The sequence below is a fragment of the Saccostrea echinata genome, unplaced genomic scaffold, assembly GCF_033153115.1.
Source record: "Saccostrea echinata isolate AGI-Se365-2 ecotype Australia unplaced genomic scaffold, CSIRO_AGI_Sech_v1 ptg000015l, whole genome shotgun sequence".
NCBI classification, from domain to species: Eukaryota; Metazoa; Mollusca; class Bivalvia; order Ostreida; family Ostreidae; genus Saccostrea; species Saccostrea echinata.
Genome location: NW_026889764.1, coordinates 13,357,615 through 13,378,033, shown reverse-complemented (window position 1 = coordinate 13,378,033; position 20,419 = coordinate 13,357,615). Strand labels below are relative to the sequence as shown.

The window sequence follows — 20,419 nt, the reverse complement described above, 5'->3', positions numbered from 1 at the left end:
AGATGTCAACATGAATTTTCATGCAGAAAAAAGATACCATATCTATCATTTACTTTGTAGCTGGCGAAATGACAATCTCATCTATTGTCTGTATTTTAGGTTTGTTTGCTGCATCATTCAAAAGATCAAGGTAAGACTGAGCATATTCTACGGCAGATCCTCCCTGTTTGAGGGTCCCAATCCTGACTGGGTAATTCCCAACCGAATCCAGTACCTTCCACTTCATTTCTCTGTCCTCATAAGTAACCTTGACGAAGGAGTGTTTGAAGTCTGTGATCAGGATGAGCTGGAATGTCACAGTCTACAAAAAACAGGAAATTCTTATACAACAATTAATCGATATAAACACACAAATGATGCATTTTCTGTTGTCTTGAAGCAAACGGTTTTAGAATTTTAAAAAGTTGTCTTCTTTAAAACAAAATTTACAGAGAGTTACTTTCAATTCATACAATGTACTACAGTATATCATTTATAATTTTATCTCAAAAAGATATATTTGAATTAATCCTTTTTTTTTTCAATCACATTGATTTCTGCACATTTACTTGAGATGGCGTTGCAGGACTTTGATTTTGCTCCATCTTGTACCATGTAATCACCACCATGTATTTTGGGATAAATCCGGTGACACTAAATTTTCCGGCAATTTCTGCTGCCTTGGCTACCATGACATTATTGTCTGACGTCACGTCAGGTGAGTACTCTTTGTAATACATTCCATTATCTGCGCTCACCTGTTAAAAAAGTGAAATCTGCTTTGATTCATAAAAGGTATATGTTGAAATTAGAGTTAAGCCATAATAAAACTAGGCATTTTGAAAAAAAAACATGTCAAAGTAGATTTTTATTTAAGATGTACAAGATAGCAACCATGGAAATAAAAAAAATCAAGAAAGAAAATAACAGCTATCGAAATTCAATTTCCGTTTAGTTGATTATTAGGTTCCTCTTTAAAATGCATGATCCAGAAATTTCTGATTACATGCAATACACCTTTCAGAGGACAAAATGGTTCCTTACTAACCACGGAAATGTGACTGCTGGTTAAAAAAAAAGAGACTGCCAATGACCCTCAGTGGCCACTAAGTGTCAACTCAATGGCCACTCATAAGTTCGTAGTGATCCAATGGGGACATCCAAATCACCTGTTAATAACTCTTCCTGTTGATGAGTTCGGCGATGTGTATATATCGGTTATACACATTATATATTCTATGTTAATTGCGCAGTTTTGGAGAAGCAGACTAATCATTACACGACTCATTGATAATCAGGAAAATGTCAATTGCATGTAATGGTAATTCTTTTTTTCGCGTAAATTTGCTTGAAACCATAAATATCCAAGAAAAAAAAATACTTACAAAATGTTGTGACTTATTTTCAAATAAAATATCAATCAAAGAATATCACCGTAGAACAATTTCTACAATAAATTTATAGCACATAAAATCTTATATTTAACTTGTTTTCGTGAAACAATTCATACTAGATGAACAGATACAGAACAAAGTAACAAATTATTTTATCGGAGCTATATCCTAGATAAGATTTTATGTTGAGTATGAAACAAAAATTATTCATGTTGGACTAAGTATTTATCCATTCGTTATTTTTTTAATCATTTTTTTTTAAAAATATTCTTCACCAATCTTTTGTGATTTTTTTTACTGAAAGAAGCAAGTAAATTCTCTTTCAAATGAAATGTTTTTGGATTATCCGTCCTTTCTTTTTAAGGACTCAAAGATTGAAATCACAATTTAAATTTCAATACAACCACTGAATTTCTCTCTGAGTATTCTTGGCAGATTATTAAAAGCCTTTAAGAAGTTGGACAAATTTATTAATGTCATTGAAAGGTTGTTTTTTTAACGACCACTTAAAGATGTTTGAATAATAAGATATGAAAGGACATTGGAGGACAACTAAAATGTGTCCACTGAAGGCTTTTAAAAATGTTGCTTAATGGAAACTGAAAGATAAAAAAAGTCACACAAATGCATCAGCCACTCAGTGACTTTTTTTACTGAATAACCACTGGTGGCCGCATTACAATTTTAATTAACATGAATGTACTGAATAATATATCCTCGCATAAGATATTTCCCTATCGTCATAAGCCGATACTCTTCCACAATTTTAATTTTTTCAAAACTGTACACCACCCATTTTGAAAAAAGACCCTAATCGTTATATTACCATTATAATAAACATGACATATGCTTCTTTGAAATAGAAAAAAAATTACACAGAACTGTTTCTTGATGATGTTTACCATTATTAAATTGGACAAAAAACATGTAGAAGTAGCAAAAGTCAAAATAAAGTATTACCACGACAACTTTGATCATGGAAATCAAATTCTCAATTTAATGTTTTCTTTGAAATCGAAAGAAAACTGTAGGAGGAAAGACATTTCGAAAGAATTCCACACATCATTTTATCCTAAGTTAACATGGCATGAACACGTCATCAACATAATAAGACATTGCAATCTGCAAATTAAATACATAAAATTGATTCATCAAACAAGAGTTACTTACCCCGGAACTGATAATCATGTTTGACCACCATGGGGCAACAGCAGCTTTTTCTTGGAAGGAACTATCAATGACGAACTTGGTGGGGTTCGTAAAAGACTTCCGTTTTCCGATACTGACGGTATCACTTGTGATTGTTGTAAACAGCAGTAATCCACTCCTTGTAAACTACAAATACAATTTTACATACATACACCATTAATACTTTTTATAAAAGGTCTGATTTAAGAATTACAAATCATATGAGCATTTAGGTCAACCTTTGTCTTGTTTATTGCATATTTGAAATTAAATAAATTAAATTTAAAATTGAAAAATGATTTGGTGAATATTGCTTTTTTGTAGATTATGGAGATATTCAGCACATTCATACCAAATGTTGAATACAGATATTTACTACTTAAATGATATATATGAAGTGTTCTGAATATGATAAGAATTACTTATGATGTATCTTTCAGTGACAGATTATAAGGAGGGGTGCCCTAAATTAAAGAAAATCTTTCAACTCGTATTAACCACAACTATTGTAAGTTTCTGGTGTAATTTAAACATTTATCTCGCATACGGGAATTCTAAATCAAACCTCTGTTAGTAGACGTACAATTTCGAAGATACTTACATAGAATGACGGATACAGATGAGTGCCGAAGGGAATGGCAAAGTTGGGGAAGAAGTAGGAGGAGAATTCATCATTGGAATTCAGCTTAGTATGTCCGGTATGGGACATCAATCGTTTCTCTGGAAAGTATCAGTCATATATATATATATATATATATATATATATATATATATATATATATATATATATATATATACTTAACAAAACTTCTAGTTGATCACTCTAATAAATGTATTTATTTAAAAACTACATGATAGAATGGTATGATATTTTCAAATGATTATAACCAATGAGTCTTCTTAACAATTGTCAAAAGAAAATCAATTATCACCGATGAAAACCAATGTCCCGTGACGAAGCTTAAAAACAATAAACCTGTACTTTGCAGACCGTGTTTTGTGTAATCAGCTTCTTTTTGTGACCAATATCGATTTTTAACAACTGGTTTAACTAAAAAACACAAAACATGGGCAAAATGACCATTGAGGAAGGAGCAAGAGCCGTTGGAATGTTGACATCTGGATCATCCTTGCGACACGTTTTACTCACTTTTATTTTTGTGTTTATTTGTCCTTGATATTACTTTTGAAAATGAACAACCAGTATAAAAATCCATTTAAACACATTTTTCTATCATTTTTTGATTGTGTCATTTTCATAGTCAACTTATCACAATTTGAAAGCTTTGGAGAAAATTTAACCAAACCGGAAGTGATCTGGATCTCCGTTTGAGGCCAAGGTTTCGCGTCACAACCAGGTTAAAAGATTGTTACATAGTCCTGAACCACTTTAGAAACATTTAAAACAGAAACTTCAATGGTAAGAAAATTGCGACAAATTGGTGCTCATAGCAGTCCAATATCATCTCTAACAGTCTAAATCATCCTGAAAGAGGTACACGTACGTGTAAAACGCCCAATGAGGGTCTAAGTGTTGACCAAAAGGCATCTGTGTGATGCCCTAGCCTGCTGAATCCCACTGAATGCATTTGGGACTATTATAAGGAATGTCAAAGCGCCCCCCCCCCCTTCAACGCAATTTCAACGATTTAGAAAGATTCATATAGAAGTTGTGGCAGCAGATAGGTCAACCTCCTATTCATTGATACGTTGTAAACATGAGAAAAGGATGTCTTGCAGTAATTAGAGCGAATGGTTGTCTTACTCCATAGAGATTATTTTATGTGAATTTTCATTTTGAGGGCACATCATGTCCTTGACACTTTGCTATAAAGTCTGACGAGAAACTTACATGAAATTTATGCAACATCTAACAGAAATATGCATCATTAACCACGAATTAAAGAAATTACTTATTGTATGCATTTGTTATTTATAACTTAAAAAATGTTTGGTGAACACTTACAAGTTTGGTTCAGTGTATATATATATATATGATTTTGTTATCGGTTTAATCTTTTGTGCAATTGTTTTAGGAATATGATGCCAGTACCAGATGGATTTCTTTTGAATGCAAGATTAAGCCAATTTATCACTGGATCTAACTTTTCAAAATTGTGAAAACCTCAAGAGAAGCCGGGCTATGATTGGTCATTAATAAGAAAGCATAGGTAGCGCTAATTCAAGTTTGTTCAGATGAAGACCAACTGAAAGATAGAGTCGAGCAACATTATAAGAGTAAATTTGATATAGGAATATACAGAGGAAAAGTTTAAAAATCTTTTCAACAAGAATAGCAGGACCTTGAGTAGTCATATCAATATGCAAGCATTCTAAATAATGTAGAGCGATTTAAAATTGTTAAAATCATGGTCACAGGGTATTGGATGGACCCACAACAGGGGATCAAAGTTTTCCATGGGAATACCCCTTTTGTGGATAGGAGTATATAAAACAAATTTGTGACATCGGAATTTAAAAAAATCATTAAAAATCATCTTCTCAGTAACCACTGGGCCATGACAATACACATTGATATGCAAGCATTCTTACGTAGTGTGGATTCATATTACTCAAATACTGGGGATTGCATGGGGCTAAAATTAAAATTCTTTCAAGAGAAGCCCCACGAAATCATATTAATATGTATTCACAGTGTAACAGATAAAATTGTGACGTTTTTGGTAATAATGATCAGCAGAAAATTTTAACATCGTGTAGTCGTCAGAAGTAATGTCAGTTGGAATATTTTCGTACGGCATTTTTTTCCAAAAAAAAAAAAAACAAAAAAAAAAAACCCCAAAAAAACCCGCTGTAATCAGAATCCACACAGATGTGGGTTCGCATATTTTTATCAATATATGATTAATAATACCTTTTGGTTACTAATTGCGACTTTGCACAAATTCTCTTATCAATTTGAAGTGGAAACGGTTGAAGAGGAAATATGCAATCAAAGGACAGGCCTACCTGTGCATGTCCCCGTAGTCCCCGCCCCTTGATATCCTGATTTACAGGCACATGTAAAACTTCCAGGTGTGTTGGTACAAATGGCCCGCTCTTGGATGTCACAATTGTTTGTTGATGAGCTACTGCACTCGTTGATATCTGCCAATAAAGAAAATAGAAAAAGATAATATCTATTTACATACCCTAACTCTTGGATAAACCTACATGAAATATAATTTCCTTATATATCAATATGTAATATTAAAAGCGCACCTGTGCAGGTCCTGGCGTCGCTGTTATAAGTAAATCCGCTTTGACAGGTACAGGAGTAATTTCCTATAGTATCCTTACAACCAGACACGCCCACTTTGAATGAATTAGTGTTCACGTCCTTACAGTCGTTGTTTGTTCTTAAACACTCGTTTTCATCTAAAATTATTCAGTAATGTAATATATATTTCCACGTCTTCTTTTTGTCGATGAATTTTGATATAGCCAGTGCATTGCCAATCCAAAAATCTGCTAGTCATTTAGATGAATTGGGTATTGTACGCATCATTATGATATTGGTACACATGTATGTATCACTATGATATTGGTGTACATGTATATATTTGATAAGTAGTTGAAATTATTGTTATTTTACGTTAACTTTGGAGATAAACACTGTTTTTTTTAAATAATAATTTTGTCACGTGTTGATTTGATATTTCGAGAATACTTGCTGTCGTTTATTATTTTTAATTTCCTACTTACTACACATCCTCACAATGTCAAGGTTTTGTGATTTCGGAACTCCACACAAACCCTTGACATAAGTCGCTATTTAAAACTTGGGTTTGTGGTTACAAATGACGTAATCGGTAATTATAAACTAACCAGTGAGAAATTTTTTTTATAATTTTCAAATCCGTCGTTTTCAAATGGCCCAACTCCAGAGCATATCTCTTGTGATTGTTAGGGTGACGATCTTCCAAAAATTAATCCCCGATGCTTCATTTTATGTAAGTAGTCACAAATCCTACAATATCGACACTTTCCATTTTAAAGACGAGTCATATTTGTTTACAAAACTTACCTACAATAAAAGCTGTTTTCTGATTGGTTCCAATCCTAGACCAGGAACAAATGAAATAGTAGCTTTCTAGCCCTACTTTTAAATAGCGACTTATGTCAAGGGTTTGTGTGGAGTTCCGAAATCACACAACCTTGACATTGTGAGGATGACTTACTACAATAATTTTTTTGAATATCTGTTTATCCTTTTTTGAAATAATTTAGTACTTGCTGTGCAATAGAGATCTTTTGTAATTTAATGGAATGCATTGTGTACCTGAATATGATTGTTGTGGGTTTCGTTGTTGCTGTATTTGTTTTATTGTTGTAACCATTCTTGTTGTTTTACTTACTGTTACAGTATACGTTGTTGTTGTCTTTGATGTACCCCTCCTGACACAAACAACGAAACGACCCGTCACTCTTCACCAAACATGTATGAGCTACACCGTCAGACAGACAAGGGTTGACCGAGTCTTGGCAAGGGTTAGTCGTTACTAGAAGAAAAAAAAAGTCACATACAGCTGTCACAAACTGAAGTTTTGAGATAAAAACATTACAAATTCTACAAAAAGTGAATAAAAAAAAAAAAACATGTAATAAAAGGATTTTTACTATATTGTCGTGGTTTTCAACTTGAATACTAAATAAAATTTCAGCGTCCAATTTTTTTTCTGTATCTTTTCTCCTTGATGACCTACCGACACAGTCCGGTAGATTCTCGCATGCTATTTCCTCTAATAAATCGGCCCCACAGTCTGAGCCTCGATCTGCGCCGGTGACGTCGGTGCAGCTTCGTGTCCTGTTCTTTACCCCACCTTTACAATCTTGGTCACATGCCCCCCATGCAGTCCATTGAGAATACATAGCTTCAGCTGAGATAAAAAATGAATATGAGAAACTAAATTATAATTGAAAGTAGAAAACTATATTTCCAATTCTTTACAATTTATGATTTCTAAAAAAAACTTACCAAACTGACAAGAGTTCCCTGTGTAGTTTGCTTTACATTGACAAATGTATCCAGCAGAGGAACTTGTAGACGGTGTGCACGTTCCATTGTTACAATTAACACCAGCACATCTGTCCACTGTGGTAGTAGGAGCGACTGTTGTTGTTGTTGTATCTACTGCAGGGGCTGTTGTAGTTGTTTCTGGAACCTTCACTGTTGTGGTTTCATCTCGAGAAGTTGTGGTTTTTTCTACTGGTGCCACAGTTGTTGTCATTTCTGATGATACCACCGTTGTTGTTTCTTCTGAAGCCATTGTTTTTGTGGTTTCTTCTTGTGCCACTGTTGACGTCTCTGCTGGTGCCTTCGTTGTAGTTGTTTCTGCTGGAACCGCTGTTGTTGTTGTTTCTGCTGGTACTGCTCTTGTAGTTGTTTCTTCTTGTACCACTTTTGTTGTTGTTGTTTCTTCTTGCACCACTTTTGTTGTTGTTTCTTCTTGTACCACTTTTGTTGTTGTTGTTTCTTCTAGCACCTCTTTTGTAGTAGTTTCCTCTGGTATAACCGATGTTGTTTTTGCTGGTGTTGTTGTTGTATATACTGCAGGCATTGTTGAAGTTGTTTCTGAAACCTTCACTGCTGTGGTCTCACCAGGAGAAGTTATGATGGTTGTTTCTGCTGGTGCAATTGTTGTTGTTGTTTCTACTGTTGCCATTTTTGTTGTTGTCTCTGCTGCTGCCAGTGTTGTTGTTGTTTCTGCTTGTGGCCTTGTTGTTGTTATTTCCATTGGAGTCGTTGATTCATGACTTGTTGTTGATTCCGTTTCTGTTGCTTTTGTATCTTGTACATTTGTTCTCATCAAGTTTTCCATAGTTGTAGTTTGTTGCATCGCTGCTGTTGTTAATTCTTGGGTTGAAGTTGTGGTATCAGCTAGTGTAGAGGTTGGTGAAAGAGTTTCTGAATAAAAACATAAAATGAAAGACTATGAAAAAAAAAGAATATAAATTACATCAGCCCATCTATAAAAAAATTGTTTGTTTGCCCTCTCCCGACCGACTGGTTAGAAATGGATAGACTCAAAACTCTTATAAACCAGCAGGAAACGATTTTTTATTCATTCCGGAATTTCCTCATCCCGTCAACAGCTATTTTAATTGTATGAAATATGAAGATAACGAACAGTATTCAATCTCGAAAGTCCAATGAAACGATACAAATTTGGAGCATAGCAAACACGGACCTCAAAATTTAGAGGTGGGATCAGGTGCCATGGAGGAATGAGCATCCCCTGCCGACCGTTAACACCCGCTGTTCTATCAGTACCTTCAATTTTAACAGATTTCGAAAATTCAGCATTTATGTTGCATAGGCGTCGGAAGCAAATTAAAAGTGGGGTGGCTAATTGAAAGTGGGAGGGGGAGGGGGGGCTAAACCAATGAAAAAAGGTAAGTTCCAATTTTCAATGCCTATATTATGTATATCTTTGCAAAAAAAGTGGAGGGGGCTAAGCCCCCCCCCCCCCCCGGTTCCGACGCCTATGTGTTGAGTATATTTAGGGGGCAAATAAACCACCTAGCGACCGACCCAATTATTTTATCCTGAGTCTAGAGAGGTCAAGCAAACATTATTTTAAAGATGGCCTTATCTAAAGATTCTCTTAACCCCAAATTCTTATAAATCTCAAATTCTTCTTTCTTAAAAATTCATTAAAGCTTATGAGCCTCAAATGATTTTAATTGGTATTTATCAATCTAGGGTTAATAATTAATGTTTATGTTTTTAAACAATGTATCGATTTTACGTAGAAGAAACCCCTCTATGAAATGAAAGATGAAATCCATGGACGTTATGTAATCTGAACCTTATTTGCGATTAATTTTGTGAATACTCAATACATTTTTCTGCATCAAAAGACAAAATTGATTCACTGTTTGGATCCATAGCTTAGCAAAAGAAGGTACTTAATGCATGCAGCATCGAATCATTGCTTTCCCAGAAAGATGAACACCTTGTATGATTCTATCATATTTTATGCACCAATGCCCTATTCAAACATTGCAGTTTGCTTTATCAGCCCATTGAACACATTACAGGTAATAAATTCAATATTCTTTGTCAACATTTATCATGCTTTTCTCTACACTTTGAATAAACGTGCTATATCAACAACAAAATCACATATTATCATTGGGATCATTCAAGTACAGTTGTTATTTTAAAAGTACACGTAAGACTATGATTCATATGAAAATGGTAGGACCCATACATACAATGGAACAAAATTAAAAGGCATTTCAAATTTCAAAAACCATTACTGTAAACATTTTTATTCTCGAAAAAAAAAGGTTAAGTTTTGTAAACATAGTCCATTTCACTCCGTTTTGAAAAGTTTTGTTCGACCGTTAATATAAAACGTACGCAGCAAATAATCTTAAGTGTATACGTAATACAAATGTTAACTTCTGAATTTTAATAAAATTTCGTTTGTTTTAATATCGTATTACTAGTAACAACTTGTGGTCCCAGCATTTTAATCATGATATAACTGATTCTACAACTCATGCTTCAGTGAAAACTATACATACTATAATTCAGAAAAATCATGCATTTTAATATTTGACAGTGAGAGTATCCTCAACACTTTACTGTAGTATTCTTAATTAGATACTCCGTAATAAATACATATGTTTCACATATGCAATTTGCCTGATGTCACAAAAGCCGTATCAGCTTCTAGGACTGATATGGATCCTGCAGGGCTGATACGGATTCATCACAGCCCTAGTAGATTAAACCTTTAAAAAACAGTACTTACGATAATACACCTATTTTTTGTTCACATTCTCTTAATTTCAAATTACTGTTCTTTGATATAACAAGGTACATTTCAGTACTAAGTGCATGGCTATTTTTTTCTCAAGATGGTGTATGCTGTATTTTCTTATTTAGTACACTGTATGTAACTTTTTTCACACCACATTCTGTATCAGCTCTCGACCAAAATCAGTCCTCGGCCCTTCAGCCCTCTGGCTGATATTGGTGTCTCAGGCTGATACATGATGTGATATGGAAAAGGGTAATTATTATTCTCTTAGATTTACATTGTTTAGCATACATAATGATAGGGGAAAAAAGAAACGCCGGGTAAACATTTGAGGTGACAAATGTTACTCATTCGAATGTTTTTAAGAATGTTATATGAAATATGTGGAGTATAATAATAACGATAGTATATCATACTATAGTATCATTATTACTATATATTACTATTATTACTATATACTATAGTAATAATAGTGATAGAACAATTCAATACGATATCTATAATCAACAAGTTACCAAAATGAGTCAAAACAGCACATTCGACTGTAACCCCCCCCCCCCCCCCCCCAAGTGAAATGGACTGCCTTATGAGTAACACATGTGCCTCCCTCAGGCATCTGTCAGATTTCTTCTCCTTGGGATATAATTCCACTCTTCCACTTGATTAATTACCAGTGTTTCCAGTTATGAAATGAGTATAAAATTCTACCTGAAAATTTTGTCCAATTTTTGAGATTCGCTTGCATGCGCCAGATGTGGTCTAAGGCAACAACATTACTTTATTTCATATCAAAAGATGCTGAGCAGTGTTGCATTACGATCAGCCATTCAAAAGAGTACTTACATGATAAAAGAAACAGAGAAAGGTGAGTTGTAGTAGCGAAAAAGCATGCCATGTACATTGATATCGTGTCATATCTAAGACACAGCAGAGATTGGAGACAGACAAGTTTTACCTGTTGGACTGACATCACCAAGGGTAGATGTTGTATCTAGAAATTGTGTTGTACCTAAGTGTAATGTTGTAGTTGCTTTTTGTTCAGATGAAGTTGTGTATTGCGTTGTATGTGTGTGCATTGATGTCGATGTTTTTTGTTCGACGGTAGATGTATATTGTGAAGTCTGTTCATTCATTGTTGTAGTTGACTGTTGATTTGAAGTTACGGTGTCCATAGTAGAGTGCATGACAGCTGTTGGCGCTGTCACATCAAGTAGTCTTGTAGATGTATCCTGAGAGGCATGTACGTCAGTAGTTGTATGTTGTTCCGCTGTTATTGTGTCTTGAGTTGTTGATGTTGCTTGCACAGATGTGCGCCTGTAGGTTGCCAATTCAGTCTGTTGCTGTGTGGATGTGCGTGACTCTGTTACTGATGGTGTTTGTCCTGTCGTCATTGTTTGTTCCTTGTACGTTGTGTCAATATTATTTGTCACATCACTGATAGAATGGGTTGTAGATAGTATGATATTATTTGTGGTTGATATAATTGCTGCATCTGTCTGATTGAAAGATTTGCTTGATGAGGTTTGCAACGAAGGCGACATGTAATCTTCTGATGTGGAGCTATGGGTCGATGTTTTCTCTGACGACGTTGATGCATATTCAGTGGATGATGAATACTCTGTTGGAGTCATTGAATTCTCTGTCGAAACTGTTGTATATTCTGGAGATGTGGGGAATATTGTCGTCGTTGTGAAACTTGTTAGTGTATCTACCGTTGATGAATCACCAAATAACGAAAATGTATGATCTGTTGTCTCTGTTGAATGAAATGTTGAAGGCGATGTATCGTACAAGTTATGTGCTGTTGACGTGGATGCATGATTCACTTGTGTGGTTGTATGATAAGGATTATCTGTTGTAGAATTTATAAATGCTGAGGTGTATTCTGTTGATAAATCAGAAGATGTTGACATATACTCTGAGGTTATTGACGTATCTGTGTTTTCTGTTGATAATAACATGTTTTCTGATGTCGATTGACTGTTCGCAAATGCTGTAGATTTTAAAGAAGACATAAAATCTGGTTGAGTGTAGGTGGTGCTTATTTGAAATGATGTAGTGGAAGATGTAGACAGGGATTCTGTTGCCGAATGTGTATTGATACCTGACTGTGTAATAGTTGGATATGAGGAAGGTGCAGTTAAATCTGCAGTTACATCAGACTGAGTAGAAGTTGTTGATGGGGATTTTGTAGTTAGCCGTGAGGAAACTACTGAATGCATGAAAATTGTTGATGAATGCTCTTTTGTTGAACTTATAGTGGTAACAGATGGAGTTGAAGTTGTTGGTGTTGAATCTAGATCTGATGTTGACTGTGTATGGATCAGTAATGGAGTGGAAATTGTTACTGGGGATACTGAAGTAGTAATATCTGATGAAGGGTTGGTTGTTGATTGAGACTCTTGTGTCGACTGTATAGTGATAAGTGAGGGAAACGAAGTTTTTGATGGGAATTCTGTTGCTAACTGTGAATTGATTTCTAATGGAGTGGATATTGTTGATCGGGAATCTGTGAAAGACTGTGTAGTGTTATCTAATGAATGCGTGGATATTGTTGATGAAGGTTCTTTTGTCGAACTAGTAATGAGTGATGATGGAATGGAAGTTGTTGAAGATAATTCTATGGTCATCTGTGATGTGTTACCTGATATAGTGGACGTTGTTGATGGGAACTCTGTGCTTGACAGTGTAGTGATAACTAATGGAGTGGAAGATGGTGACGGGGATTCTGTGGAAGTCTGTGAAGTGTCAACTGATAAAGTGGAATTTGTCTGGGACTCCTTAGTTGACTGTGCATTGATAACTGATGAAGTGGGGGTAGGTGATGAGGATTCCGATGACGTCTGTGAAGTGTCAACAGATAAAGTGGAAGCTGTTGATGTTGATTCCGTTGAAGTCTGTGTAACGTCAACTGATGAAGTGGAAATTGTTGATGCGGACTCTGTTGAAGTCAGTGTAGTGTCAACCAATAAAGTGGAAGATGTTGTTAGGAATTCTGTTGAAATTTTTGTACCGTCAACTGATAAAGTGGAGGTTGTTGATGGGAATTCTGTTGAAATCTGTGTAGTGTCAACTGATAAAGTGGAAGCTGATGATGGTGTTTTTGTTGAACTCTTTGTGGTGTCAACTGATAAAGTGGAAGTTGTTGATAAGGATTCAGTTAAAGTCTGTGCAGTGTCAACTGATAAAGTAGAAGTTGTTGATGGGGATTCTCTTGAGGTCTCTGTAGTGTGAACTAATAAAGTCGAAGTTGGTAATGAGGATTCTGTTGACGTCTGTGAAGTGTCAACTGATAAAGTGGAAGTTGATAATGGGATCTCTGTAGTCGACTGTGCAGTGATAACTGATAAAGTGGAAGTTGGTGACAGGGATTCTGTTGACGTCTGTGTAGTGTCAATTGATAAAGTTGACGTTGTTGATGCTGATTCCGTTGAAGTCTGTGTAACGTCAACTGATAAAGTGGAAATTGTTGATTGGGAGTCCGTTGAAGTCTGTGAAGTGTCAACTGATGAAATAGAAGTTGTTGATGGAGACTCTATGGTCGACTGTGCAGTGTTAAGTGATAAAGTGGAGGTTGGTGACGGGGATTCTGTTGAACTTTGTGTTGTGTCAACTGATAAAGTGGTAGTTGTTTGGGACTTCATGGTCGACTCTGCAGTGATAACTGATAAAGTGGAAGTTGAGGAAGAAGACTCTGCTGTTGTCTGTTCAGTGAAAGCTGTCGTAGAGGATGTCGTTAATTGGGATTCTGTTGTGATTACTGAGGCAGTAGAGGTTGTTAATTGAAAATCTGTTGATGATTCCGTAGTATCTTCTGACTGGGTTTGTAATGTTGTTAATAGTGCTGTCGTTGATTGTGTGCCTAGATTATCTGATGTTGTGGAAATTGTTGAATATGTTGTATAAAGATCTGTATTGCTAAGTGTATTATTTAAATCTAGTGTGATAGTTGAGGTAATAAAAGATGGCGCTGAGCTTTCATCTGTACAAGAAAATATAAGCAAAATTATGATAAAAATATGAAGCTTTTACGAATAAAAAAGCTTATGTATATCAAAAAACACATAATGTTTAAGTAAATTGATAAAATAATATTGTTTCGATCCATAAGCTTTGTTAGGAAAGTTTTTTTTTCATAAAAATAGAAAATATCAAAAAATCTCAAATATATTTTTGGTTATAATTTACACAAGAATTGATAATGACAACTTTCTAACAGCAAAAGTGACTTTTTGCACAATGTTAGTTTCTTACAATTCACTTAAATTTATTATGCATATTATATTCATACGTTTTCTTGTAATTGAACAAATAAACATATTTGTCAAGAATCAAGGATATATATATATATATATATATATATATATATATATATATATATATATATATATATATATATATATATATATATATATATATATATATATATATATCTTAATCAAGCTATGAGAAAAATAGCGAAATCTATAAATATATAGAATCTGATAAAGCAACTTAAGCCACTCTCTATCGAACACACTGCCACTTAAGCCATTATTCAAATTCAAGTAACTGTGGATTTCTCCACCTACCTGCTGTGGTAGTTGTTTCTCCCACGTCATCTGTAGTAGTTGGTTCAGAAGTAGACTCCACCACCTGTGAAGTTGTGGTTGATTGCATATTAGCACCCTCGGTGGTGGTTTCCGTGCTGTTGGACACAGAGGCCGTGGTGGTGGTTTCATTGCTAGATGTGTCCGATACTGTTGAAGACTCTGGTGAAGATGTGGAAGAGTCAACAACTGTCGTGTCCTCTGGTGTGGTTTCCCCTTTAGAAAAAAAAAGAGAGAAATTGATTCGAAAACATTTAACAAAGGTAACAGTAAATTCGATGAGGAGAAAATTGTGTTGTTTTCATTTTCTTTAAATGACACCTTTATTTCTATGAACTGTCATATATAGCAAAAAATGCATGTAAAATCTCCTTATTTTAGGTTTTTTCTAATTTAAAAAGGAGATCAAAATTCTAACAGTCCTAGCTGAATGACACTTGCAAACAGAATAAATGCCTCTGTCAAAGAGCATATAGTTCTTTCACTTACACAACCAAAGTAAGCAAGGTACCGGACGGTCAAAGAAAATATGGAAATTGTTGGAATTCATGAGACATAATATTAAATTCAGGTGTTTTGCAAGGAGGATATTTTTTGGTAATCAGTTAATAGCATTTATCATATCATAATACTGTCTTACGATGTAGTTTAAAATTTATCATACTCTAGTACTGTATAACTATAGACTACGATTTCATGTAATACTTGAGACATCTAAAGCTTTCAGTATGGTTAAAATCTCGCAGGATTGCTCTAAATATGTTTTATTTTCTTTTAACTAATGGCAGTTTGTCAATGATACATCATCGAGCACCATATCTATTGGTAAAATGCGTTGATTTAAAAAATATGTAGACAACCAATCATTCCAGGACTGAATTACATGTCTTTACATCCTAGGAGGCTTTACAACTGCACGAGGAACATCATTAAATATGATATCAAAACCCTTGAGATATTTGCCCAAAGCAGTCATATAAATATACTTTACAATGCACCTTTAAAAATCCTTTTTAACCTAACCATTGTTTGCCAGCCCCATTAAAATCACAAGTACGGCAGAATAATAAACATGTAGGCTGAATTGAAATGAAAGCGTTTGAATTTCGTATACATGTAATTTTAAAACAATGCTAATCTTTACGACAAGGTTCTTAGACAGCATTTTTCATGAAAAAATACCAAAATTTTACATGGCACACTTAAGACTCCTTTAAAAAATTCACAATTTTCTGTCATTGATTTGCTGCAAACCTTGGTTTTTTTTGGACATGTATGAAAGAGGTTCAGTAATCAATGTGACTCCTTTCTGAATGTCTGTGTTTCATATTTGGATATTTTACTTGAAAAAGACGTTAATGGTAATCTAACAACCAAGTTGTATGAAAAACGTGATGGCTTTAACTTTTCAATCGTCAACTTCCCTTACTAATGCAGCAATATACCTTCATCACCTGCATACGGGGTATATATATCTCTCAGTTGATTCGATACGCAAGAGCATGCTCTACGTATGTAATATTTCTAAAACGAGGTAAATTATTGACAAACAAGTTGATGAAACAAGAATATCAGCTGTCTCGTTTAAAGTCATCATTTCGTAAGTTCTATGGTCGATACAATGACTTGTCAGCAAATACAGTTTATCGTTGAGTCAAATGCTGACTGACGTTTTTTCATACCAATTGTTAGGCCATTATTTACACACTCAATTGTCGACGGACTTTTCCGTTATTTCCTGATCATGACAAGGAGCACACGGCGGGTGTGATCGGTCGGCAGGGGAAGCTCACTCCTCCATGGCACCTGATCCCACCTCTGATGTTTTGGAGGTCCGTGTTTGCTCTGCTCCTATTTTGTATTGTTTAATGGACTTTTGAGCTTGAATATTGTTCGTTATCTCCATATACTTCATTGAAACATCCTGAGACATTTCCCATGTATTACAGATTTTCCCATATGCCTATTTTTTATATATGTATATATTTCTGTGAAATTTTTTGCCATCTACCTCACCGATAGCCACTTTCACACGGTACACTTACGACAGATCTACCAATATTCCACCATTGTACAATATTAATGTGGCTGTTGTGTTTATTTCTGTGTGTATATAACTCTTTTGTTGAACAATGAACAAGCAAAAAGTAGGACTGTCGAACAAATTTTTTGTCTCATTATCCTTGAAATAATTCCTTGAAATGCTGGATATAACCATTTGAAGTTTAAAAACGTTGATCTTTACATGATTGATGTCTCAAATGGCCCCTTAAAATGAATATCTTAATTTTACTTTATATAAAGGTTTACTTTGCATAGCTATACTCGTGAAGTTAATTCGTGATTTTAACTTCGATCAAAATGCAATATCTTAGAAATATAACGTCGTAAAGTTCATCATTTTCCGCCATTTTAGCATTTTGAATAAAATTGCTTATTTTCAGGCATTTTTTCTTCCAGAAAATATTGAGCAAAGACTTCAATAAACTTTATTATATTTTTACCAAAAATATATCTATCCTTGACATATTACTGACAAAAAACTTTGCTTGTTCAATTCTGCTTACAATGCTTCCTAGACACAAAAAAAAAAACGTCAAGAAAAGGGCACATTTTGTCTTGGTTTGTTTTGATTGCAAAAAATAGCATAATTTCGCGCGTCAATTACAGCCAGTAAGTGCATAAAAATTAGACAAATAAATTTAAAATTTCTTTAACATAAACTCCTCAACAAAATGAAATGACAATGAAACATGCCTAAATCACAAATATGGTGATTTATGGGGGCCAAATTTGACTCTTGTCATATATAGTTCTTTTCTCTCTACAGTAGTACGACACAATGTATATATATGACAACTACACGAAATATGCAAATCCTTTCTCCCAAATTCTCTGAATGAAATGAGATAACAATGAAATATGCCTGAATCACAAAAAAGATGATTTATGGGGGCCAAATTTGACTCTTATCAAATATAGTTCTTTTCCCTCGACAGTAGTACGACACAATGTATATATATGACAACTACACGAAATATGCAAATCCTCTCTTCCAATTCCCTGTAATTACCATTTTTTATATCATGAAAAATAATTGGTAGGTTGCATGTAAAGTTGGATTAAAAAAAATGACCAAGATTAACGAACACAGATTAGTGACTTATACAGCATCCATACCACTGATCGACATTTCTTGGTCTCTTTTTATACAAGAAGCTAATTTTTGATATACTGACCTATTTTGGATTGTATTAGAAATAAACAAGCTAAGGGGATACTAGTATTGTGGTACCCGTAAAAGGAGACCACATGTACATTTGATTCGTACGTAGATTTATGGGTATACTACGAAAGCCCAGAAGGCTCATTCGAGATTCGAGTTTCGAAATACAAGATTCGAAATTCGAGTTTCGAGATTTAAGATCCAAAATAACCAATGAAAAGGCGAATTCAATATTTTATTTCTCCCCTTTATTAAGTTTTTACTATCAAGAAATCACTGAATATATTGATTACAAATGGGTCATTAGCTTAAATGATAATGCAAGAAAAAATGTTATATATATCAAAACAAAATAGAAATGAATTTTGGGTAACGTTTTGAAAAATATGTATAAAATCTTATTTTCCTCATTAAACAAAACAATAGATACATATATAGAATATTATATGGTCTTATCGTTGAATTGCGAAATCAGTATGTCGATGAATTATTTAATATGCGCATTATCATTGATATGAAGTACTAAGGATCGTCTTTACACTGCAATTTAATTAAGGATACATTTCATTACATTTAAGGGTGAATTTATGCAGTTAGACTAATCTACTATTTGATATGGAATAAAATAAATTCCAGTCTGTATTGTATATATAATTTTTAATTAAATCAATTATTAAAAGCCTTAATTGAAAACTTAAATTTTATGTATTTCTCCTATTGGGAAACAGTGGTATATTCGGTATTCCCTTCGGCTAATGTGTAGGCTAATGTGAAGTCACAGATTTCACCTACAGCGCATCATTGCCGAATTGCGGATAGGCAAGGAGGGAGTCGCCCCCTCTCAATAGAAGGGGGGGGGGGGGAGGTCGGAGGACCACTTTCTGCGATCTTGGAGGCATCTATCATTGTCATTTTTCCAGTGAATATAATTATAAATAATTATAGATCATTTAAACATATATTTATGATACAGAAATTAAAATCTTCATGACCACTTTTAATAAAATTGAGAAATTTTAGAATCCTTACACAGTGCTTGGAAATTATGGAAACTTCTTTACTGGATAATCTATATAATTTCTAAAATGTTTTATGTTTGACTCCCTACTAACCCAAACATATTTCCTAATTTCTATTCCCTGTCCTAATCGTAGACTCCTGTTGATGTCATTTTTAATAGTCTGATATCGACTTAAAGGTAACATTTCAATTTTAGATTAAACCAGCTATAAAAATCAAGTTTTGTATACTGTAAAAGTTGGAAAGGAATAAAAGTGTGGATTGCTAAAGATACTTTTATTGCATTTGATGAAAAAATATTCTAGTAACTGGTAAATAAATAAGATTTATGATCAACTTTCCCCCATTTTTCAACCAAATACATGTATAAATACTTATTTTTTTACATCAAGAAAATGATGTGTAGGCTACAGCCTTTTTGCCTATATGGAATATACACCATTGGAAAACCGAACACGATTTTTTTTTATCACTACTACGATGTCTTTCAAGATTTCCTATGTACACTAAAAAGGCGTACATGAACTAATTAATTTTAATACATACTCCTTTAGGCTTTGCGATTTTTTCAAAGTCCTAAAGGTGTATAGAGGGTTCATTGTTTTGTTAAAATAATTAATTTTTTATCATTATTAAATACTTTTATATCTTTTTTTTCTCTATGGTCATTACATCATGTATTGAAACTTGTGTATTGATTGGTTATGTATCTTGCGAGACCCGAGCGGTTTCCTTATAAATAATTATCGAATATATAATTATTTTGCCCATGCATCGCAAGATTGACACTGAATGTTGGTAACCGAACATTTGTCTACCGTTGAAATAAAATAAACAACATAGCCATTCTCTCCCTCCCCCCCCCCCCCCCACCTATATTCCCCTTATATTTCTTACCGATATAATTTACTATAGAAAACATAGCAACTTTATGCTTTTGTCCTTTCAAAAATAACGTCTAATGACGTGATAACCCCGTTTTTTTTTTTTTTTTGGGGGGGGGGGGGGGGGCTTTACAGTGATTTTTTATTTTATTATTTCTTACGGGCCAAAACAAAGAGAAATCATTATCTTTATTAAACATGCATATTTCAGCCATCCGTACTTAAGGGGCTGTCTCTTGGTTTCACAAACTTGGTCACTGGTCATTTTCTAACACCTTGTCACATACTATATCCACTTCAGTGGCGTAGCTTCCATTGAGGCACGGAAGCATGTGCTTCCACATTGTTCGTTGGGGGGAAACGA

General features: G+C 34.2%; 1 protein-coding gene across 1 annotated transcript in view; it reads right to left on the bottom strand.

Annotated features, from left to right (window-relative positions):
• LOC133187635 (serine-rich adhesin for platelets-like) overlaps positions 1-18,118 on the bottom strand; it is a 46,837-nt gene extending 28,719 nt beyond the window's left edge. Inside the window, exons 1-12 of the mRNA XM_061323054.1 lie at positions 18,106-18,118; positions 14,908-15,141; positions 11,292-14,318; positions 7,540-8,469; positions 7,268-7,441; positions 6,920-7,063; positions 5,784-5,939; positions 5,532-5,669; positions 3,163-3,281; positions 2,544-2,708; positions 549-737; positions 54-301 (exon numbers count right to left, since the gene is read on the bottom strand). Of these exons, the coding sequence (XP_061179038.1) occupies positions 54-301; positions 549-737; positions 2,544-2,708; positions 3,163-3,281; positions 5,532-5,669; positions 5,784-5,939; positions 6,920-7,063; positions 7,268-7,441; positions 7,540-8,469; positions 11,292-14,318; positions 14,908-15,141; positions 18,106-18,118 (5,537 nt within the window). The remainder of the gene's footprint in view (positions 1-53; positions 302-548; positions 738-2,543; positions 2,709-3,162; positions 3,282-5,531; positions 5,670-5,783; positions 5,940-6,919; positions 7,064-7,267; positions 7,442-7,539; positions 8,470-11,291; positions 14,319-14,907; positions 15,142-18,105) is intronic.
• Between the last annotated feature and the right edge of the window lie 2,301 nt (positions 18,119-20,419).